Source organism: Eschrichtius robustus, chromosome X (assembly GCF_028021215.1).
Source record: "Eschrichtius robustus isolate mEscRob2 chromosome X, mEscRob2.pri, whole genome shotgun sequence".
Classification (NCBI taxonomy): Eukaryota; Metazoa; Chordata; class Mammalia; order Artiodactyla; family Eschrichtiidae; genus Eschrichtius; species Eschrichtius robustus.
In genome coordinates this window covers 38,976,977-39,001,998 of record NC_090845.1, presented here as the reverse complement: position 1 = coordinate 39,001,998, position 25,022 = coordinate 38,976,977, and the positions used below count along the sequence as shown (strand labels likewise).

General features: G+C 36.4%; 1 protein-coding gene across 2 annotated transcripts in view; it reads right to left on the bottom strand.

Annotated features, from left to right (window-relative positions):
• USP9X (ubiquitin specific peptidase 9 X-linked) overlaps positions 1–25,022 on the bottom strand; it is a 118,242-nt gene that overhangs the window by 27,354 nt on the left and 65,866 nt on the right. For both annotated transcript variants that reach the window (XM_068534067.1, XM_068534068.1), the window contains exons 18-29: positions 24,496–24,707; positions 22,303–22,543; positions 21,791–21,940; positions 20,875–20,995; positions 13,394–13,524; positions 12,916–13,194; positions 9,230–9,355; positions 8,142–8,267; positions 6,918–7,084; positions 1,584–1,692; positions 1,207–1,353; positions 471–617 (exon numbers count right to left, since the gene is read on the bottom strand). In XM_068534067.1, the coding sequence (XP_068390168.1) occupies positions 471–617; positions 1,207–1,353; positions 1,584–1,692; positions 6,918–7,084; positions 8,142–8,267; positions 9,230–9,355; positions 12,916–13,194; positions 13,394–13,524; positions 20,875–20,995; positions 21,791–21,940; positions 22,303–22,543; positions 24,496–24,707 (1,956 nt within the window). The remainder of the gene's footprint in view (positions 1–470; positions 618–1,206; positions 1,354–1,583; positions 1,693–6,917; positions 7,085–8,141; positions 8,268–9,229; positions 9,356–12,915; positions 13,195–13,393; positions 13,525–20,874; positions 20,996–21,790; positions 21,941–22,302; positions 22,544–24,495; positions 24,708–25,022) is intronic.

The following is a 25,022-nucleotide window of genomic DNA, read 5'->3' as shown; positions in this document are numbered from 1 at the left end:
TTAAGTAAATTTACTCTTTTAATCACGTGTATACCAAAGCTCATTTTGAATAAAAATTAAATGTCCTAAAATGATACTTTTTGTTTCCTTGAGTTACCACGTATGTGAAAAAACTCATCAAAGAAACACGGTAAATATGCACAGTCTTACATAATAGAGGTTTGTCTCATTCTAAATAAAGTACAAAGTTGATGAAGTAAAAAGTCTGATGAAGTAAAAAGTTCAGATTTTCTAAATAGAAAAATTAAATAGTGCTTACTTTACACAGTACTGAAATTTTATTCATGTACAAAATTTAGAAACGATATTTTAAAAGTTACTGTCACCTCTATATTCTTTAAAAGTAGAAAAGAGAAATGATCAAGAAAATACACCAAAGACATGATACCATAAATTAACCAGATAGATTTGGTAACAAACATGTAGAACGTTAATGATACATAGCTTAGGACCAAGCCGACAAAACTTACCTTAATAAGATTAGCACCTCCTTTTTCACAACCAATATGATATTTTTTCTCAGGGGTTTGAAAGGCCAGTAACTCTTTTGTTACCCCAAGGTGGCCTTCCAAGATTGTCTCTTCAACACCCGTTTCACCTGTTCTTTTAACATCATCCTGCCAAAGAAAAATATCAAATGCCTAACTTACGAAAGGGTGGTGAGATGTCAGAACAAGAGTGAGCTAGACAGAGGCAATTCCTTCAAACCTTTCCATTCTAAGCGATTTTTTTCTCTTCAGAACTTTCTAGAAGTAGGCTTTACAAACTAGCAGAAGAAATGCTAATCTGAAGGCTAAAAGCTACCAATCTCTTCAGAAATAAATTCTCATACAACTCTAAGTAAGAAGTATCAGGTGTTAAGATCAAAAGTTAAATTAAGTGCTAGTCTATCAGACTCATTTTTTGATGAAAACAATTCAAGAATACTTTTTAAAAGATGAAAATTTGCAAAATGGGCCCATTTTAAAATGGAAGAAGCTGAATATCAGTGTTTCAAGTTTTAAGTAAAGCAAGGCATTTGACAAAACTACTTACGCATTCATTCTGTGAATCATGAGTTAGTAATATCCACCGACACAGAGTATATTCTTTGGTCCTTTTTATTACTCTTTGTTGTTTTTCATTTAACCAAAATGCTCAAAACTATAAACTACTAATAAAATATCTTATTTATTGATGATAAACACAGTATTAAATGCAACTTACCCTAATTCTTTTAAGCCAATCAATTTCATTATTGAGAAGAACTTCAGCATTGGGTATATTAATATTACTATTGTAAGCATAATTAAGAAGGTGCCTTAAAAGAGTAAAGTAGTCGCCTGAATGTTTAGCTCTCTCTCTGGCTGTGCTCTGAAACAATAAAGTAGAATAATATGAATTTACATGTCCATGCTCAGAATCCACTTTTTAAAAACCCAGAATTAACTAGAGTAAATGACTAACATAGGATGGGAAATTACTAATGTTTTTAAAATAAATATAGACTGCTCTAACTTTAATACAAGCTAAAACCATGAATTCTTGACTGTTCCATGTACAAGAATGAATCACAATGATAAGTATATTAAAAAATGTCTCACCCCCAAAACGGTGAAGAGCAGAGTAATGAAGAAAAGTAAGGGCCTGTGTCCCATGCAACATCTGGTGCACATTAAAAAGAACTGCTCCTGTGCCACCTGGCGAACAGTTCTGAAATAAAAATGTTTCACATTTCATATATTATCTTCATGAAGAAAAAGAAAAAAGATTCCAACACTGTCTCTCGGGGTGGGGGTGGGGTGTTAAGGGGTAGGTAAATTAAAAGTACAAGAATACGTAACACCCCTTTAAGCAGCAACGTTTAACAGATGAACTTAGGCTGTGTGTCAAGAACTAAAACCTCAAATTGTCACTGAAGAGTTCAAGGGATACCTTCTAACACCCCTTTCTTGGAACAGGCTGGAAATGTTCCTCTAGGTACAAGAGTTGTATGGTAAGCCTTAAGCATCTTTTGGGCATTCCATAGAATTATTCCATTGTGCTCTGGAGCGAACAACTCTGTAGAAATTCTGTTGCAAGTACACAATAAGGATGTTGCTGCAGATGTCCCTGATATTATACTAGCGATTCCCAAAGCATGTTACCCAGATCAGCAGCATCAGCAGCATCTGAGAACTTGTTAAAAATGCAATTTCTCAGGCCCCAGCAACCTGCGTTTTAATAAAGCCTTCAGGTGATTCTAACGTGTGCTAAAGATTGAGAACCACCGTATAATACAATATTCTATGATTACCCATGGGAAAAACTTGTCTCTGGTCACAGTACTGGGACTTTTACCTGAGCATCATGGGTCTCTTAAAAAATATGTATACTATACAGATCTCACTAGAATAAATGCTCCAAGAGGGCAAAGACATCATCTATTTAGTTTACTACTGTGCCTCCAGAATGAAGAATGATGCCTGGCATATAACAGGTGCTAAGAACCAGTTACCAGATGTATAAATACTGTTTGTTTACAAGATGGAGGTCTGTCTCCATTAGAAAGTAAGCTCTTTCAGGACAGGGCTTTGCTTTGTTGAAGCATGAGTTCCTGGCACCTAGAACAACATCTGACATATGGAAGATGCTCAAAAAGTATCTGCTAACGAAGCATTTGTCTATCGTACAGACATTACAAACTACATTTGGTGAATAACTATGTTTCTGCCAATGTGCTAGCTGATAAACAGCTTACAAACAAATTTTTAGTTCAATGTAAGAACTTGACAGTATACATTCTGTGTACTAACCTCCCTCCTGGATATTTTTTAGGTTTCTGAAACCTGTACATGGTCCTATAAACCATAGGGACCTTTAGAAGCTTTGTGGGTTAGGTTTAGTGGAATTCAAATAAACTGACATCAGGAGTACTTGGTTTTGTTGGGGTGAAGGTCCATAACTTTTACCAGATTTTCAGAGGTATATGTCATTCATACTGCCCTAGTTTATTTTTTAAAAAGTTAGGTATGCGGCCCAAATAGAGTGAGGGTCTATAAAGACTTGATGCTCGTCAGTTCCTGATGAACCCTCCCTCACACATGCGGACTTTGGTAATGCTTCAAAAGAAACACATCTACTAAAAAATCCTGTTGCCTGTATCTTCACAACATACTCAAAATCTGATCATTTCTCACCACTTCTACTATTGCCATACTTCCAGACTCTCTCATCTTTTATTTGAATTAATGAAATAGTCTAAGTGCCTTTCCTGCAAAGCAACCAGAATAAACTTAAAATGTTAACTCAGAGCATATCATTCTTCTGCTCAAAACCCTCCAATGGGGGACTTCCCTGGTGGTCCAGTAGTTAAGACTCTGTGCTCCCAATGCAGGGGACACAGGTTTGATCCCTGGTCAAGGAACTAAGATCCCGCATGCCGCAGCAAAAAAACCAAAAAAAAAAAACAAAAACCCCAATGGATTCCCATCTCACTTAGGGTAAAAGTTAATGTCTTTACAATGATCTATAAAATCCTTACAGGCTGCTTATTGCCTCTCTGGCCTCACGTCCTACAACTCCCCCACCTCTGCTGTTCCAGACACACCGGGCTCCATGTTTTTCTTTACATGTCAGGCATGTTCCTGCCTTGGGACATTTGCATCTGTTGTTTCTTCTGCTTAAAACACACTTCCCCGGGGGGGTGGGGGGGTGGGGGGGATAAAGTTGGAATTTGGGATTAACAGACTACTACATATAAAATAGATAAACAACAAGGACCTACTATACAATACAGGAAATACAGTATTTCGTAATAATCTATGATTGAAAAGAATCTGAAAAAAAATATATATGTATAACTGAATCACTGTGCTGTACACCTGAAACACTGTAAAGCAGCTATATATACCTCAATTAAAAAATATATATATGTGGTCATTCAGATGACCAAAATGTATTTCTCATATAAAAAATAAAATAAAATTTAAAATGAAATATGATGGAGGTGTTAGCTAACCTTAGGCTATGGTGGTAATCATACTGCAAGATATGACTGTATCAAATCAACACTTTGTACACCTTAAGGTTACACAGTTATATGCTGATTATATCTCAATAAAGCTGAACAAAAAAAATACAATTTAAAATGAAGAACAAAACACAAAAAACCCCCACCCAAAAACCCAACACACTTCCCCCATTAACTGCATGGATCACTACCTCACTGTTTCAGAGCTCTGTTTAAAAGGTCACCCTTCTCTGGGAAGTCTTCTCTGACTATCCTACATAAAACTGAACTCCAATGACCCTGCCTCCCCACTCATCCCCATTCCTGATTTATTTCTCTCGATAGCATTTATTAATATAACATACATTTTCCCATGTGTCTTCCTTTCCCACTCCCCATCCCCTTTAGTACAGACTCCAAAAAGGCTGACATTTTGTCTGTTTTGTTTACTGCTATATTCCCAGTAGCTAGAACACTGCCTGGTGCATAATGGGTACTTGATAAATTATTCATCGGTGAGACTGCCTACAATATTAAAATCTAACACTACTTGGATCTCAGCATCAAAGGCCTTCTGTAAACTGATGCCTACTAATCTCCTTTTCTGCATTATCCCTTTCTCTTCTTCTACCAGAATACTCAGCTGTGCCTTGAAAGCACTATGCCAGGAGTGGCAAACTCAAATGCCTCCATGGATCATCAAGGTAACATAAAGGAGTTAAACAGGCAGAGTATAAAAGCAACAGGTGCTGGAGGAGGCTTAAAAAAAAACACAACAAATCCACTTAAAGGAATTCAAATCCAATTACGAGCAATTACAACAAAATATCAGTGCTGTTATGTGGAAGCAGACCTCTTCTAATAGGAACAGAGGTCTATAGGAGGCCTCTAGGGATAAGGAAAACTTATTGGAAAATGTGGCCCTGAAGTTGAAATTTTCGAGTGCGTAGAAGCAAGAGCCAAATTGTGGAGTGCTTATAAACCAAATTTAAATGTTTACACTTAATTCAAAGACAATGGGAAGACATGGAAAGATTTTAAGCAGGAAAACAACACGATCATATTTTGCAAGATATACTCTGCAAGTATCGAAGCCCGGTACTCTGATATTTATAATATGATGATTTAAAACTGCAGGGCAGGGCTTCCCTGGTGGTGCAGTGGTTAAGAATCCGCCTGCCAATGCAGGGGACACGGGTTCGAGCTCTGGTCCGGGAAGATCCCGGGTTCGAGCCCTGGTCTGGGAAGATCCCACAGGCCGCGGAACAACTAAGCCCGTGCGCCCCAACTACTGAGCCTGAGCTCTAGAACCCACGAGCCACAACTACTGAAGCCCGCGTGCCTAGAGCCCGTGCTCTGCAATAAGAGAAGCCACTGCAATGAGAAGCCTGCTCACGCAACGAAGAACCAAAGCAGCCAAAAATAAAAATAAATAAATACATACATACATACATACATACATAACTAAAACTGCAGGGCAGGGTGAGAGTCAGTACTAGGGAAGAAAATCAGATACCTAAAGCTCAAAAAAGATCTTAAACTTAGAAGACCTCCCTTGTTGTCAAAGACAAAATAACAAGAGACATGAGAAGAAGTGCTGTGTACGGTACTTTTTACTTCATTGTGCACAAGTTTCAGGGAGAAGAGGAGTCAAATGGTTCTAACTTCCTATAATGGGGATTTTCGTAAAAAGTAGAGGGCAGAAAACTTATTAAACGAAGTTCCTTGATACTTAGTAGCAAAGAAAGTGACATAAGTTCCTAATTTAGTTTAAGATTTTAAAAAATCAATATAGATTAAGAAATTTGTACCTCCAGGTCTGACTTCATCAAAACTCATGGCTAATCATCTTTCCTCTCCTCCAGACTTATTCAACCTATTTATCTTTCTTAACATACACAGTTGTCCAACGATGATAAAGTTTTCTCAAAGAGATAGCAAGCTCAAGCTTATTTGGGGGGTGGGGATCCCATCAAAGAACTTTCTGAATAGGCTGAACTAGATGTCTTCAAGGAAATTACCAAGGAACTTCTAAAATAATAGAGATTCCCACTTGAGACCACTAAATTACTTTACAGCATCCCCTGGAGTGAGCTGAACCTACTACTCCATCACACCATGTACACTTAAAAAAACAAACAAACAAAAAACAAAAAAACTTTACCACTAGGCTTCATGTCAGCAAAGTGCTTATTTTGACTTTACACTAACTTTTCATCAGTGATTTTTGTCATCGTTGAATGGAATGTGAAAGAATAAACAAAGTGAACATTTCCTGGGTCTTTTTGCAAAATGTATGTGAGATAGATTAATTACATATAACAGTGATATTGATTAGAGCTCAAGTTTAAAAAGTTACCTTATGAAGGTCAAGATTAGATTGACATAAGAGGATGGAAAACCTACATTTTCTACAAATTTGATTGACCTGCACAAAAAGAAGCCCAAAACAAAATTAATGCCACTGAATAAATGCTCTTAAAATGAAAAACTAGGACTTTATAATTGGTCTTTATTCTCAGTGTAAAATGCAGAAGTTCTTACCATAACCATGCCTTGTGAATTCCACACTGACTTAACAACTTCACTAAAAAAAACACTTGGCTCTAGGTATCTAAGAAAGGAAGCTAAATGTCCTATTTAATTTAAATCTTGTAAACCAGATTTTTTAAATGGGCTAAAATACATACCTCTTAGGTGAAACTAAATTCTGGAATTACAGAAAAATTAATTTTACTTTGAGAATTAATGTTCACATTTTGTAGACAGTAAAACCAAACAAATTCAGGTCTAGGCAAAACACAGTTAAATAAAAATTTCCTAAACATTAGTGTGCTATAGAGACAATAAATATTTGATTCCTGGGATAAATTCTGCCAACACAAATTAATTCATTTCTGCTTAAAAAAATAAGATCAAATTTCTTACAATTAAAAAAGACACTTACTTGCTGTGACAGTGCAACAGTAAATCAATAATGAACGTCTGCCAAGCCTTTTCTTTACTAAGAGCATCTAAGGCTGTCGGAATCAAGGCAAAACATAACGTCATCACCTCCAATGCTTCACAGCAAACCTGTTCATCTTCCAAATCTGGCTCATTGCCTGCATTGGTCTGTAAAATTATAGTCAGGGACAAATTACCTAGAGATGTATTTAAGAAAAATCTCATACAAACTTCAAGTTAGTGCTTAAAACTTACCTAGTCACTTAAACCACTTGGCCTCAGCTTCTTTACCTACAACTCTTGAGGCCCCTTTGAAATAGCACGGAAATGAGTATAAACAGATGATAAAGTCTAATTCTATTCTTTTGCTATGTCCCAAGGATGGCTGAAGGAGCACACTGAGCATATTACCTGCTTCCTTGTCCCCCAGGCTCCTAGAGACCTTCTGAGTTGTGTACTTCTGCACCAACAATCATTCCTTCCTCAAGAACCACTCTGGCACTGCAGTCAGAGTACCCAACTTCTGACTAGTCCCATTATGTAGCTTACCTACAGTGCCATTGTATTCAAAAGCAATTGTCTCAGACAACCGTTCAGGAAAGGTTTGAAGGTTTTACGACCTAAAATATGCTTGGGTAGGTAGCTAATAAATTCTAACCTGAAGTTACCAATAAGTAATATTTATAGTACATGCCTGAAGAAGAACAGGCATTCAAATATTAGCTGAGTGAATAACCAACAGTACAGGACATCAACATATATCCCAGGCAAATCACGGTTATGTTGGCCATAAAAGGGAAGCTCCTATAACTTAATTTCCCCTTCTAAATAAGCAGCAGTGGCTATCAGGGGCAGATATATATAACAGAAAATCAAAGAGTCAAACACAGTCTCTCTTCTGCAAATAACTTGATTAATCTAATGGAAGATCAAGGATGATACCTAATTGGCTGACACTCTTGAATGCTTTAAGAGAATCAAAAATACGTAAATGCCATGATATCACAACTGACAGTTACCTAAACCAAAATACATAGGACAGAAAGATGATGAAAGAAGAATAAAGAGAATAGGAGAAAGCAAATTCAGTATGAAATAATTATACCTGACTTTAGTGAGAAGTAGAAAAAGACAGTTTCATATTAAGATGGCAGACATAATAATTCAGCCTCATGCACAATTAAACATTGTCTTAAAGGTAATATATTTCTGCGATAATTCTTACCTTCTCATAAATTTTAGTGATTTCTTCATTTGGGCTAAATACTAGCTGTAATGCCCCACATCCTGATGCCCAGATAATTTTTTGTATAGCTCTAATTACACAAATATCAGGCATATATCTTGAAGCCTGCAAGATAATGAGTAATTAAAACAGTTGACACAGTATTAGAGTGGAATAATCACTAGAAAAGCAAAAATGTTTCTCCCTGTAAAGGAAACAGGAATGGCTGTGAAGTAGTACCACTGTCTTTAGGTTCCCAAGTTGCCTTTGTCCCATTATTTCGTTTAACAGCAATACCACAAAGTATGCTCTCCAAGTTATTATCTGGCTCTATTCTACTTTCAGAAGAACCTTAAAAAGACTACAGAGGTGATCAAACCATTCCACTCCTAGTTTTTTACCCGAAAGAAATAAAAACTTAGGTCCACACAAACACTTGTACAGAATGTTTACAGCAGCTTTATTCACAGTTAAGAAAGAGAATGTCCTTTACCAAGTATATGGATAAACACAATGTGGAATATTCATAATGGGATATTACTCAGCAATAAAAAGGAATGGACTAATGGTCCACACCACACAGATAATTCTCAAAGTCATTATTCTGAGTGACAGAAGCCAGACATAAAAGAACACACACTGTATGATTCCACTTGTGTAAAATTCTAGAAAATGAAAACTACTATATAGTAACAAAAGATCAGTGGTTATCTGAGGCCAGGGTAGACAGGGAAGAAGAAGAGACTTCAAAGGGGCATATGGAAAGAGTGATGGAGACATTCTGTGTCTTGACTATGGTGGACGTGTGACACACATATGTATTTGTCAAATTTCACCTAATTATATGCTTTAAAAGGATGCTGTTCATTGTACATAAAGGTGATTAAAACCAGAAAGTACTAATATTATCATTAGGTAAAATTCATGTTAAGGGAACTTTATCTAGACTGAGTCAGTGATTAAAATGAGTGGGCCTAGGAAAATTAAGCCCCAAAATGTGATAAGGGTTATTTCTACATAAAGAGAGGGTCAAAAGTGAAAGAAATGAACCTTCCAGAATTTCAGAGCTTTACAAATTTAATACTAACCTCATCAGATATTTGCTGAGCAAGACGAATTGACACATTTCTAAGCATGCATTCAGATGATGGATTAGGAATGCTCTGAAGGGCACTTTGTAGCACCACTGCTTGATCATGAGTAACTTGGTTGACCTGAAAAAAGATAAATATTTTACTTTAATACTGCGTACACAACCAAATCCAATCTTTTACTCCTCACTCAGCACCACTCCCTCAGGATGACCTCCCTTCTGTATATATTCAATACACTGTAGAACCCGTGTGACTTACACAAAAAGTTCTTTGCATTGCCAACAATGTGGGCTTCCTCTTTTTCTTGTGTAGTGGAGTGCCACATATCCCTCTGCAAACCCCCATTCTAGATCAATCCAACTTGTGTCTCTACATCTGCATTCAGCACAACTTGCAGAGGTGAGTGATAAACTGAACTGACTGGTCGCAGTCCCAACTAGAAACTCAGTGAAGTACTTCACATGCATGCTCCTGGGCAGACCCTGCTCCCCATTCACCCTGGTCATCAAACTCTTTTTAGAAAAGAAAAAGTAAGGAATATCAATAACAGAAGAAAAATACTAATGTATAAAAGGTACCAGACCAAATTTTTAAGCCCATAAAGAAAAAAGATTACTTTTAAGTAGTTATTAGCCAGGCAATTCTGACTGCCTTTCAAGTTCTAACTCTTCTCCGTATTGTAAGTATTTCTACAACAGTATTTAAGACAAGTCTGTTTTTACTAATTTTGCCTTTACCGCCCTATTGACTGTGAGCTCCTTGAGATTAGAGGCTATTATGTACCTCTGTATACACAGTGGCACATTTTCTGAATAAAAGAGAGATGTGAAAGAGGGGAGCATTTATATTTTCTGTGTGCTTCATTAAGCTCCTGTGTCAGGGATTACGGTAAGAATCTGTTTTTATCTTAAGAAGAACACCACTTTTAAAAAATCCTAGTAAGCGTGGTACCTTTAAGGCAAAACAATTTAAGACTTGGACCACTTTTTTTCATTACCCTTTTTAATGAAAATTTCTAACATATATGAAAGTGGAGAGAAAAGGATTATGAACTCACATGTACCCACCGCCCAGCTTCAACAATTATGAACAAAGGACCAAAATTACTTTGTCTAACCACTCCCCTCACTTTCCATCCCTGCCCCACCCCAGGATTATTTTGAAGCAAATCCTAAATATCATTTAATTTCATCTGTAAATACTTCAACAATTTTTTCTTAAAAGAGGGGGCTCTTCCTTTTAAACATAACCACAGTATCATCATCACACCTAAAACAATTATAAATGCTATTATCTCAATTATATGTGATTATTATAGTATCACATATCTAATCAATATTCTAATCTCAAGGCCTAAGCCATTCTTAAAATAGAACATCTATATTCCTGAAGCTTTTATCTTCTATTGGTAACTTAGTAAACCATCACTTATGATGCATATAAAACAAGTCAAATGCGTAGTTTCACTTCTCATAAATAGGCATCGAATTCTGGCATGTCTTGAGAACCTTTGGTAAAATGGATCAAGGTAAAAACAGAGTCAAAATAAGTTCAGAATTGGAGGTTAAGCCTGTCAAGGCGGAAAGAGAGGCTGGCAACAGGCTAAATCAATTACAGCTGATCCTTGAACAGCATGGGGGTTAGGAGGATAGACATTCTAGGAGTCGAAAATCTGCACAAAACTTTACAGTCGGCCCTGGGTATCTGTGGTTCCAATCAATTTAGGATTGTGTAGTACTGTAGTACTTACTGAAAAATCCATGTACAAGCAGACTCGAGCAGTTCAAACCTGTGTTGTACAAGGGTCAACTGTACATCTTTTTTATTGCCATCTGTGTGTGTGTATATTATATGCCAGATACGAGCTAGGAAGAGATTCATATGGAGTTTTTAGTAGGTTTAAAATAATTGAAAGAAGGACTTTCCTGGCGGTCCAGTGGTTAGGACTCCGTGCTTTCACTGCCAAGGGCCTGGGTTCAATCCCTGGTCGGGGAACTAGGATCCCTCAAGTGGTGCAGTGAGGCCGAAAAATAAAATAAAATAATTAAAAGACTATTTGGGGTTTTTAGCAGTTCCATACAAATGTCAGGATTATCTGTTCTAGTTCTGTGAAAAATGTCACAAGTTTTGATAGCGATTGAATTAAATCTATACATTGCATTGGGTATGAACATTTTAACATTAATTCTTCCAATCCATGAACACAGGATAACTTTCCATTTCTTCGTATTGTATTACAATTTCCTTTTATCAACGTTTTATAGTTTTCAGAGTATAGGTCTTTCACTTCCTTGGTTAAATTTATTGCCAGGTGTTTTTTTTTGGATGTGATTGTTTCCTTGATTTCTCTGATAGTTCATTATTAGTGTATAGAAATGCAACAGAGTTCTGTATATCAATCTTGTGTCCTGCAGCTTTACTGAATTCACTTATTAGTTCTAATGGTTTTTTGGTGGAGTCTTTAGGGTTCTATACGTATAGAATAGTACCATGATCATCTGCAAACAGTGATCCAGCAATTCCAGTCCTGGGTATATATCTGAAGAACATGAAAACACTAATTTGAAAAGATATATGCACCTCAGTGTTCACAGCAGCATTATTCACAATAGCCAAGATATGGAAGCAACGTTAAGTGTTCATCAACAGATGAATGGATAAAAAAGATGTGGGGTGTGTGTATACAATGGAATATTATATTATTCAACCATAAAAAGAATGAAATAAGTCCGACAAAGAAAAAGACAAATACTGTATATTTTCACGTATACGTGGAATCTAAAAAGTAAAACAAACAAATATAACTAAACAGGAACAGAACCACAGATACAGAAAACAAACTAGTGGTTACCAGAGGGGAGAGAGGCAAAATAGGTGAAGGGGATTAAGAGGTACAAACTACTAGGTATAAAATAAGTGAGCTATAAGGATGTAAGGCGGGGACTTCCCTGGTGGTGCAGTGGTTAAGAATCCACCTGCCAATGCAGGGGACACGGGTTCGAGTCCTGGTCCGGGAAGATCCCACATGCCGTGGAACAACTAAGCCCGTGCACCACAACTACTAAGCCTGTGCTCTAGAGCCCGTGAGCCACAACTACCGAAGCCCATGCGCCTAGAGCCCGTGCTCCGCAACAAGAGAAGACACCGCAATGAGAAGCCCGCGCACCGCAACGAAGAGTAGATCCCACTCGCCGCAACTAGAAAAAGCCCGCGCGTACCTACAAAGACCCAACGCAGCCAAAAATAAATAAATAAACAAATTAAAAAAAGGATGTAAGGTACAACACAGGGAATATAGCCAATATTTTATAATAACTATATGGAGTATAATCTATAAAAATATCAAATCACTTTGTTGCACACCTGAAACTAATATTGTAAGTCAACTACACATCAAAAAAAAAAAAAAAAAAAAAGTATTACTCGAAAGTCAAACAGGATTTAAGGGAACAGGGAAGAACTGCCCTCTCAGAGTAGAGTCAGTGAAAAGCATTTGTAATTTTAATACAAATATAATTTAATAGAAGGAAACCATTAAAATGAGGAACCACTGGAAAGGAACTGAAAACATTTTGAATCAACTCTGAACTCTATAAGCAACTCTTAAGAGTTTCTAAGAAGTTTAACTTTAAAAGTTGCCATCTATTATTACAAAAATATTTTTAAAAAGTCTGTATTACCGACGCCATGGGATTCACGCCTTCCACACCTGGCTGACAAGCTTCCGCCACAGCTCGAACGTGGCCATAGCCAATGGCAGTTAGCAACAGCTTGGCTATTTTAAGAGCATTGAGGTAGGCACCCCTTCGAGTTTCCATATCTGCATTTGGTAGGAAGTTATTTCTGGTTAGCATACTCAGGACAAGGGGTAGGCCACCACTTTTCAAGAAGTGAAATTGAAAATCAGAGGAATCATCAGCCAGAGGTGCACCAGCAGGCATTAACAAGGCATAGACTACCTGGAAAAAAGTAGAAGAACTGTATTAAAAGGTTTTAAGATAATTTCTTATTTTCCTCATCATCATTAGTTTAAAATTTTCCCATATTTTGAAATTCTTTCAAAAATATTTCATTACAATTTCATCCATGTTCTTCACATTATCATATAAAAGGTCAAATTTCAAGAACATGGAATAAATTCAAAAAGTAAAAACCAACCTCTGTTAGGTATAGCACTTGTGAGGCTGAAGGACCAAAGAAAAGCGAGTCAAGAGATGGACTAAGGCTGCTTTCTCCAAGTTTGGCGTGGTCTAAACAAATAGCTCTTAATTTTTCTATTGTTGTGCTATCTGTAAGAAAAAAAGATACATAGTCTAAAACAAAACATAATTCATGCATTCATAGTATTTTACTTTTGATATTCTGAAGACTACTTTAGTATGGAATAAGAATCAATTCAGCTGAGTTACAGGCTCAAACTTCACAAGACATAACCAGATCTGGATTGGTTTAAAAAAAAAAAAAAAAAAGTCACAATCAACCAGGGCTGTTTAATCACTCAACCCAAACACGAAGGAAGCAGTCTCCTCCTACTCAGAGACCTCAAATCAACATGTCTTCCTCAGGCACTAGAGACCAAAAAACTGCAACACACTTCAAAAGGAAGTAGTTCTTATTGAAAATAAAAAAAACGGAAATATGACAAGCTCTTCCTTCCAACTTATGTTAGCCTCCATGACACTGTGTATTAACTCAGCAGTCTCCAACCTTTTTGGCACCAGGCACCAGTTTCGTGGAAGACAATTGTTCCACAGACCGGGGTGGGGGGGATGGTTTCGGGATGATTCAAGTGCATTATATTTATTGTGCACTTTATTTCTATTATTATTACATTGTAATATATAATGAAATAATTATACAACTCACCATAATGCAGAATCAGCGGGACACTCACTGATAGGGTTTTGATATGAGTCTGCAAGCAATTGATTTATTATGGTCTCTGTGCAGTCAAACCTCTCTGCTAATGATAATCTGTATCTGCAGCCGCTCCCCAGCACTAGCATCACTGCCTCAGCTCCACCTCAGATCAGGCATTAATTCTCATAAGGAGCCCTCAACCTAGATCCCTTGCATGCACAGTTCAAAGTAGGGTTCGAGCTCCTATGAGAATCTAATGCTGCCGCTAATCTGACAGGAGGCGGAGCTCAGGCAGTAATGAGAGTGATGGGGAGCGGCTGTGAATACAGATGAAGCTTCGTTCGCTCACTGGTCCGGCCTGCTGCTCACTCCTTGCTGTGCGGCCAGGTTCCTAACAGGCCACAGACCAGTAGCAGTCGGTGGCTCGGGGGTTGGGGACCCCTGTACGAACTGGTTTGTTACAATGAAAGAAGCTTACTGGTATCCTTGGAAACTGAACCTTAAAAAGCAAACATTTAAAAAAAAAAAAAAAAAAAAAGGGAACAGTGCCTAATGTGCACATCAAGTAAGAAGATTTTTTTGATAATATTAAAAGATGAGTTTCACTTAAATCACACTAAAAAGATACGGTAAAAAAGAAAGAAACAATCCCATTATTAGCTACCAAACACTCAAATTTACTTCAGAAAGTACTTCAATAATCAAATTATTTCCAAGGTAAATGCCCTATGATTAAAATACCACTCGATAAATAAGATTTTCTTGAAGAATAAAGATAACTGAAAATTACTATAATTTCCTTAGGGTAAGCTAATTTTTACAGGCCTGGAAATATCTTATCAAAAAAACTTCAATTTGTGTTAAAACTGTTGGCTTTCCCTATTCTGAAAGGAGAGTGACATTATAACTAAATGAAATATTCAGTTTTAATAATAAAACATTTGTGAGTATCTTCTCCTGTCATTAAATATTCATCCCCTATATCATTTTATATTAATGATTAAAATGACATGTCCTTTTGCCAGTACACTAGTTTAATCTCTAACACTGGGTATTTAGGTTTTCTCAATTTTTTTTTAAACAATAAAGATCCAAGTTACTCTCTAAAAAGAAACCAATTCATATGCTGTACCTGAAAATATCTTGCTTAGTTTAAAAATATTCTGAGTGAAGGAGGGAGGGCAAAGGGAATAGGAGAAAAGAAACAAGAGCTCTAAGAAAAGGAAGCACTGAATTTTAAGCAAATCATTTAATGTTGTTGGATTATAGTTTATTCATTTGAGGGATCTGAACCAAATGATCACTAGTGGCCATTCCAGCTTTAGCATTCATGAACCTAAATAATCTTAGGTCCCCGATTATGCACATGCTCATTTAACAAAATATGGAAAATAGAGACAACAAATTTAAACTGCCCATGATCCTGGATTTTAGTTTCTTTCTTTCTAGTCTGTTGAAGAGATACCTAATAAGCCTAATCAATTATATGATTATAGCAACATAGTATAAAAAAGTCTAGAAGACGTTGAGCAGTAACACACAGGTTAACAGTACAAACTTTGGAGCCCAACTGCATGCATTATCTTAGAACTGCCTTTAAGCTCCGTGTCTCTGGTCAAAAGGAACAATCTCTCGGTGCCTCAGTTTCCCCATCTTTAAAATAGAAATAAAAATAGTAATTCCCTCCCTAGGAATGTTGTGAGGTTTAAATGAGTTAACAAGTGTGAAGTGCTCATAACAGATTTTGCCATATTTTAAGATATTAGTTAGACCAAACTCCTGGGAAAAAGGAAGCTCTGAAGAGGAAAAGCAACTCATTCTGCTTAGTAAAGCAATATACATTTTAATTTCTCTGTATCAAGCAAGAACCTGTTTTCCTGATGCGTATAAAGGTCACAGGAACTCCTGAGGAGTTTAAATTACAAGAGTTTAAATTACCTACAGAGACTGCTGTAGAAATTCTAAGTTTAACAGCAAATCGTAATGGAGGCACTGGACGTTAGGCAAAGATTCAGAATAAACAAAAGTAAAGTCAATGACTAATAAAAAAGCTTCTAATTCCATCTTGTTTTTTTCCTCCTTTTAAACTACGTGCATGTGTGCACAAACACTAAATGATTACCCAAATGTTAGAAACAGAATTTATAACTACTTCCTTTTCTTAGAGCTCCCGCTTCCTATCTTAAAGAAGAACGTGTGTGCGCACACGCCCATGTGTGTAACAACCACAGTGACAAAGAGTAGGTTAACATTTGTTGAAGAGTGATTAAATACCCACCACTAGGCTAGGGGTTTTCCATACATGACCCCATTTAATCCATGCAATTCTATGAAATAGTTATTATTAGCTCAGTTTTACAGATAAGGAAGCTCTGAAGAAAACTCATGTCTAAGGCCATGGAGTAGCAACTTGAAGAAGCAGGACTTGAACTCAAGTCCATTTGAGTCCAAAGCCTATGATTTGTCTACTGTCATACAATCATTACTGGCATTTTCGAAGCTGGCTATTTCAAATTTAGGTACTATACTTCGATTATATAAAATAAGATAAAAGCACCCTCGTAAGTTTCCTGCTTGAGCTGCTCGGCAAGAGCTCCCTCCCGCCACCTAGTGGCACTATGCTCAAATCACAAGGTCAGGGATTATGAGATGGGTTTTCCTTTTCAAATGTTGAATCTGTGTACATAAAGCAACAACAGCTGTTACTCAGATACTAGTAAGTAAAACAATACAAATTCTAAACTACACAACAGATAAGGATCAAATTAAATTAAATCATTAAGAAAAGCCTTAACAGAGCAAATAAAAACTCAATTAGAAAGAAAAAAAAAGAAAAGCCTTATTTAAGAATCTAATTAACATCTGAATCGATTCTGTACCATATGACTCAGAAAGTGAGATCGGATGGGAAAGGTCAGCAGGGTGCCTACTTTAGAAAAAGGAGATAATGTAAACACAACAGTTTTAAAAATTATCTGGGCCAATTATTGAACTGCATTTGTCAGCAATGCATCCATAAACCCCACTAAAATGAGAACAAATTAATATAAAATACATAAACTCAGAAGGATGAAGTTAAAAGCTGAAGGAACATTAGAGATGTCAGCAAATTACTGAAGGTGTAGAGGGGATGGAAGATAGCTGGCTTAGCTGAACCCAAGAAGTGCTTCTTGGGGGGGTAAGAGGAAGAGGGAGAGGGTACCTATAAATCAGCACTCCACCAAGTCCTAGAAAAGTTAAGGATATGAAAACAAAACATAATTGAGAAGGTACAGATGAATCAAAGACTTAAAAACAGAGTGCCTGAAATCTGCCTAAGAGGCAAATTTCTACTCTACCTCCCTCCCCAATAGACTGATGAAGCTGGGAAGCAGATATCTCACTAATGTAGAGAACAGATACAAATATGGAATGCAAAAGACTAAAAAGCTGGATTAGTACCAGTATGAACCCATGTTTGTTTTTTGATATAAATGTGTTTACATATATGTGTGTGTGTGTTTAAGTGTGTATTACTTCCTAAGTCCAATGAAAATGCCTAGACCACAAGAACACCGCAGTAGTAATGAGCACAATTTAGCCCTCACATTCTGGTTTCTAAATATCTTCCCTCACTAAAAGGAGAAATGTCTGATTCTAGGGCTGGAATAGAGAAAGTACTAGACGAACTTTAAATATCTTATGCCAGAAAGTAAAAAGTACTCAAAAGATGATGAAGCTATGTTAAAAAAAAAGCACTGGGTTCATGTAAAAAAGACAGTTGGGTACACATCCACTGACCATACCTGGGACAACTGAGCATCAAAATAAATAATGACTATAATGGCTATAACCCAATGGATAAAATAAGAATCCATGAGTAAACAGTGATAACATATAATTAATAGGGGAGAAGGCAAAGCTCTACTTCATAGTAGAATGCCAATATCCTTGCTTGTTGGAAATACACAATAAAGTATTTAAGGATGATGGGACATCAGACCAGCAGCAAATTACTCTCAAATGGTTCTTGAAGTCCTTGAATTATACTTCAAACTTTTCTGTAAGGTTGTAAATGTTTCCAAAAAACATTAAAAAAAATTTTTTTAAGTTGTATAGGATTGAATGATCTGATCGAATTCTCTCTTTCCACAAGCTCTGTTATTTTTAGTGCATAACTTTGTAGAACGTTAGGTTTTAGAGGAAAACACATATATTAGAGCAGAAACACTGAAATGTGCTCATGAAAAATCCTATGGAAAAGGATCACTTGGAGGAAGGTCTTGAAAATTTAACACTAGAATATCTGGGGGCAAAAAGTCAACAGAAGAGCTGGAAAAAGTAAGGATACCACCCAAAGCTGGAATAAAATTAATGAGAGGAGAAAGGAAAGGTAAGAAAATCAGATTTAGTAGATTCAACACCACAGTCAAAGACATTTCAAAGATCCACAAAAAGCAAAACACGGAGAAGTAAATTAGCAAAGAAAGAACAGAAATCTCTCACAAATTAGGAATCTCCAGGCCCACTGAAAACCCATCACAAAGCAGACCTATACCAAGCAAGGCATTTCATCAGGAAAGTTCTAAACTCAATGATAAAACCAAAACTTCCAGAAACAAAGATCAAAAGCAAAGGAGTATCTTGCACTGTTGGTGGGAATGTAAATTGATATAGCCACTATGGAGAGCAGTATGGAGGTTCCTTAAAAAACTAAAAATAGAACTACCATACCATCCAGCAATCCCACTACTGGGCATATACCCTGAGAAAACCATAATTCAAAAAGAGTCATGTACCACAATGTTCATTGCAGCTCTATTTACAATAGCCAGGACATGGAAGTAACCTAAGTGTCCATCGACAGATGAATGGATAAAGATGTGGCACAAATATACAATGGAATCTTACTCAGCCATAAAAAGAAACGAAATTGAGTTATTTGTAGCAAGGTGGATGGATCTAGAGACTGTCATACACAGTGAAGTCAGTCAGAAAGAGAAAAACAAATACCGTATGCTAACACATATATATGGAATCAAAAAAATGGTTCTGAAGAACCTAGGGGCAGGACAGCAATAAAGACGCAGATGTAGAGAATGGACTTGAGGACATGGGGAGGGGGAAGGGTAAGCTGGGACAAAGTGAGAGAGTAGCATGGACATATATACACTACCAAATGTAAAACAGATAGCTAGTGGGAAGCAGCCGCATAGCACAGGGAGATCAGCTCAGTGCTTTGTGACCACCTAGAGGGGTGGAATAGGGAGGATGGGAGGGAGACGCAAGACAGAGGAGATATGCGGATATATGTATATGTATAGCTGATTCACTTTGTTATAAAGCAGAAACTAACACACCATTGTAAAGCAATTATACTCCAATAAAGATGTTAAAAAAAGAAAAAAGCATATGTAACTATTAAAAAAAAAAAAAAAAAAAAAAAGCAAAGGAATAGAACTCAGAAGAGCTTTGGTCTTCACACAAGCAACATTACCAGCTAGACAGCTGAGTAAATTTTCAAGCTAGAATTCAATACCCAAACTACTAATCAAATGTGAAGGTTAAGCATTCAGATTAGCAATGTTTCAGAAACAGAAAACAAAACCACCTCCCACGTACCCTTTCTGAAATAAGTGCAGGAGGGTGTGCTTCAGCAAAATGACAGAGCCCCTCAAGAAAGGCTCAAGACATAGGAGCCAGTGAACAGGGATCCACCATAGGAAAGCTGAAGAAAGAAGTCCCCAAATGGTAGCTGTGTAGTGAACAACAACCAGATGAGAGGAGGCAGAAGAAAAGTTCCAGGACAACAGTGGAGCCGACAGATTATATAATACACATAATAATGGAAAATTATTTTGAGAGGTTACTAGAGAATATGTGGAAAGAATTAGTAATAGGTGTATAGAAAATCAAGAAAATAAAAAGGGGAAATTATTAAACCCTGAAAAAAAAAGTTGCCATTAATCCAGCAAACTACTTTTCACACACTCTTGAAAAAACAAATGCTGAATATGAATTTAAGAAAAAACTGGAAGAGGGACTTCCCTGGCAGCCCAGTGGTTAAGACTCCACGCTTCCACTGCAGGGGGCACAGGTTTGATCCCTGGTCGGGGAACTAAGATCCCACATGCCACATGGTGTGGCAAAAAAAAGAAAAGTAAAAAGAAAAAATTGGAAGAATGTGGAAGTAAGAGTTAAGTTTTCATTTACACAACAGAAAATCAGTAGGCATGTAAAACTGACAAACAGTTTTATTTACAGATAGTATAGACATAGATAAGAATAAGAGCTACCAATTGAAAGTGGTTGTTTCCCAGGAATAAAAAAGGAACAATGCTATAGATGACACATGACCCAAAACCCAGTCCAGGGGCCAGAAAATTTTTTCTGTAAAGGGTCAGATAGTAAATATTTAAGGCTTTGCAGGCGATATGGTCTCTGCCACAACTGCTGCTGTGCTAAGACAAAAGCAGCTAAGACAGCGTGTACATGAATGAGCATGGCTTGTACACCAATAAAACTTTGTTTATGGACACCAAAATTTAAATTTCATATAATTTTCATTAAGTCACAAAATATTATTCTTTTGATTTTTTCTTCAGCAATTAGAAAATGTAAAAACCATCCTTAGCTCTTGGGCTGTACCAAAAACAGACAGTGGGTTGGATGTGGCCAGTGAGCTATAGTTTGCCAACTCCTGTTATTTTCCATCTAGGAAGAGAATTTGCTAACATACCCCTTTACTGTCCAACATGTACTTTATCAACATTATTATCATTTAAAAAGAAATTTCTTACCTGGTGGCATAAGTTTCATAAGTATTCTTGCTCCATCTCTAAGAGGGGGCATATTTAGGCTGCTACCCAAGTCTGCAACTTGCCAAAGGAAAGAGATGTATCTGGGATGCAGTGACATTATCTAGAATACAAAATATTTACCTGTAAATTACACCTCCCCAAAAGAAGAGTCCCCAAATAAATGTGTTGATTAATCTCCACAGTTTTGCTTATGTCATTTCTATCGTGAAATGGTCTGCCTACCCCATCATCTCACTTTTAGAAATCCTTCATAATGTAGACTGGATACATTATCCAAGCCACCTCCAGTACTTTGTGTGTGACAGCTTTTTTACTGTTTTGTTAAACTATTCCTCTTGTACATACAAGTCAGACTCTGTATAAACAAACGGCTGCCATGCCCACTAACAGTTAAATTCCTAATCCAACTGTTGTAGAGAGCCAATCCTTCTGACACTGGAGTGGCTGGTATTATTGTAGCCATTAAAATTTTTGTGGGGAGGTAAGGAAGGAATCACTTTCTTTAGAAACAAGATATGTTACTGACAATCTAAGAAAGACTGCAGATATTTTCCTACAGAAACAGTTCTGAAGAATTCATTTTTGTGGTACAAATACAAAATACAGTGGTTATTTTGCTCAATAAGCTCAACAGTTATAATTAAGTTGTATAATGGGCTAGTTTTATGTAAATATAACAACACTATATCTATACAAAATGTGGTTTTAAATTTCAACCAAGTTACAATCACCTTTCAAAGGGATCCATTCTGAAGTTGATGGTTAAATGTACAGTCATTTGATATTTTGCCTAATGTAATTGTAAGTTCAAGAAAAAAGAACTATTCTGTATACTTTATTCTTAAATAACCTAGCAAAATGCCTTGCATACAATAGCTCAAAACTATCTACTCACCACCCCAGGCAAACAGCTTTCCACTTCTGGATTGGGACCATCACTGTAATGATTACCATGGTTTCCAGGAGATCCAGTTGAGGAATCAGAAGAACTATCAGGGCTTGAAGGCATATTGGAACTTATTTGTGTAAGTTTGGCTGTAATTAGCTGAAAATGATATACTATGTTAGTACCAAAGACAAGGAAAAATACACAAAACAGAAGTTAGTGACATATCAACAAAAAACAAAAAACTACACACTATATTTTTAGAAATATAATTTATAACTGTTGTCTAACATAACCACTTAAAACAGTTTTGTTTTTAGAAATCTTTTCCTCTACTATATTATAGGTACCATAATGCCTGTCTTATTTAGTGTTACAATTCAAACACCTAATACAGAAAATACAGAGCCTCACACATAACAGATGCTCCATTAACATTTATTGAGTGAAATGTTGACTACAAAAATGAAAGAGTCCCCGGTTTGATTTTCTGGAAAAGTTTGGTAATTATAGATACTTACTGATTTATCCTTTAAGTTTAACTGTCCAATCAACTTTCTATCATCTGCAGGATCTATCAGTTCACCGCCTACAAAGAGCTCAATTTTTGTATGAGCTACATTGGCTTTGATACGATTGAGAATACATCGTCGTACTGAACCGATTGTATCATTTGTATGAGACCATACGTCCAAGTCATCAACCTGTCTGCCCTGGTTTGGAAATCGAACTATAAAAGAAAGGTGTTTACCACGGAAAGCTCTGGGGGAAAAAAAAGGGAAAACATCATCATATTCAGCAGATTTTCAAATCTTCTTGCAAAGAAAATAAAGCTAGCAATTTAAAATTGAATATTTTCTTACTAAACAAGAGAAAGTGAGTTAAAGACACATTATTTTTAGGATCTTGAAAATATTTACTGCTCCTTTTAACTACAAATATTATACGTAATCTTCAAAACACAACAATCATATTTCACTGTTGTTACTCTTGGACCTATAGTTTACAGGTATCTAGTTACAAGACATTAAAACAGAGACATGAATAACATTTCATTTATTTTTAATGCTATAAAAGCCCAACTAATATCAAAAGTCATCCCCAAAATGATATTTATGTTGGCATATTATCTTCCTGCAGGTAAGATACAAAAAAATAAAAAACATATTCAAGGAGCAATTTTAATAATTTCATGGTTAAAAAGAGAACTCAAATACTAATGGCTCACATTCTATAAATATCTCTAAATTATACATATTATTTGAGTATACTAAATGGTGAAATCTTAAGAGAAATGTTAATAGACCCGAAGATGAGGGAATTAGGTAACGGAAGTTTTAAGAGGTACAAACTTCCAGTTACAAAATAAATGAGTCATGGGATGACAGGTGGTAACTAATCATGGTGATCATTTTGTAATGGAAAGAAATATTCAGGCACTATGTTGTGTACCAGGAACTAACATAGTGTTGTAGGTCAATTATATTTCAAAATCAAACAAACTCACAGAAAAAGAGATCAGATTTGTGATTACCGGGCTCGGGGGCAGGACAGGGGAGGAAGAATTGGATGAAGGCGGTTAAAAGGTACAAACTTCCAGTTATAAGATAACTGAGTACTAGAGATGTAATGCTCAACATGATTAATATAATTAACACTGCTCTATGTTATATATGAAAGCTGTTAAGAGAATAAATCCTGAGTTCTTGTCACAAGGGAACAGTATTTTTTCCTTTTTCTTTCTTTTGTATTTATATGAGATGATGGATGTTCACTAAACTTATTGTGGTAATCATTTCATGATGTACCAAGTCAAATTATTATAAACTTATAAAGGCTGTATGTCAATTATATCTCAATAAAACTGGAAGAAAAAAAAAGAGAGAAATGTTAGTAGACCATTTAAAAATATTTCTTGCTATACTGGCTATCTGTCAAAGCAGCTTTTAAGAGTTCTCTCCAATTGCTCTGCAACCAGACTATGCTATTATTTTTAACAGTGGAAATAAATGGCATCAAAGCACTTCAACGGCAAAATACCCCTGGCAACACTTAATGGGCAACAAAGTCAATGGCAAAACAAACAAACAAACAAACAAAAAAAGACCAACCAGAATAAAAAGAAGAAACTAGAGGGCTTCCCTGGTGGCGCAGTGGTTAAGAATCTGCTTGCCATTGCAGGGAACACGGGTTCGAGCCCTGGTCTGGGAAGATCCCACATGCCACGGAGCAACTAAGCCCGTGCGCCACAACTACTGAGCCTGTGCTCTAGAGCCCGCGTGCCTAGAGCCCGTGCTCCGCAACAAGAGAAGCCACTGCAATGAGAAGCCCACGCACCGCAACGAAGAGCAGCCCCCGCTCGCCGCAACTAGAGAAAGCCCACGCACAGCAACGAACACCCAATGCAGCCAAATAAAAAAAAAAAAAAGCCATTAAGTTAAAAAAAAAAAAAAAAAAAGAAGAAACTAGATTTAATTGAGAATGCCCTAAACAAAAACAAGCAAAAAACAGATCCTGAAAACAAAACAAAAAAGGTCTACTATTAAAAAAAAAAATTCTATAAGATACAAATACTGTTTTTAAGCAAGACACTAATGTTTTCAAAAAATGAAAAATTTCCTTTCTTCCTGTACATCATCACTTCTTAAAATTAAATGGCTAGGAAAATGTCAAATAATTAAGAAGTAGCACTAGTAGATCAGTTATTCACAAACCTTGACATAGGTAGAATTGTTCTTTCCTCATGATAATCACTGTCACATTCATTTATATACTCCCGTAACACAGTTAGTACTCGAACCATTCGAACAGCTTCCTGTCTTGCACAATTAATACTGTCTTTGTCACCATCCAAAACACACAGTGTGTCATAGGAGGCTTTCAAACGATCAAAGCAAGACTGAATGAAGTCTTCATGGATTACCACCTACAAATAATGGGCCAAATAAAGACAGTTCAAGTTTTATACGTATATAAAGTGTTTCATATATATATTAATAAAACATTAATCTAATTAAAGATGGCAACAATTTAAAGGTAGATCTCATTTAACCATGATCCTATTTAACGAGAGAATCTATATTGATAATTGATAATAAAATATGTTTGAGAACAGACTTGTGGCTGCCAAGGGGGAGAGAGGGTGGGGGACGGATGGATTGGGAGTTTGGGATTAGCACATGCAAACTATTATATACAGAATGGATAAAAAACAAGGTCCTACTGTATAGCACAGGTAACT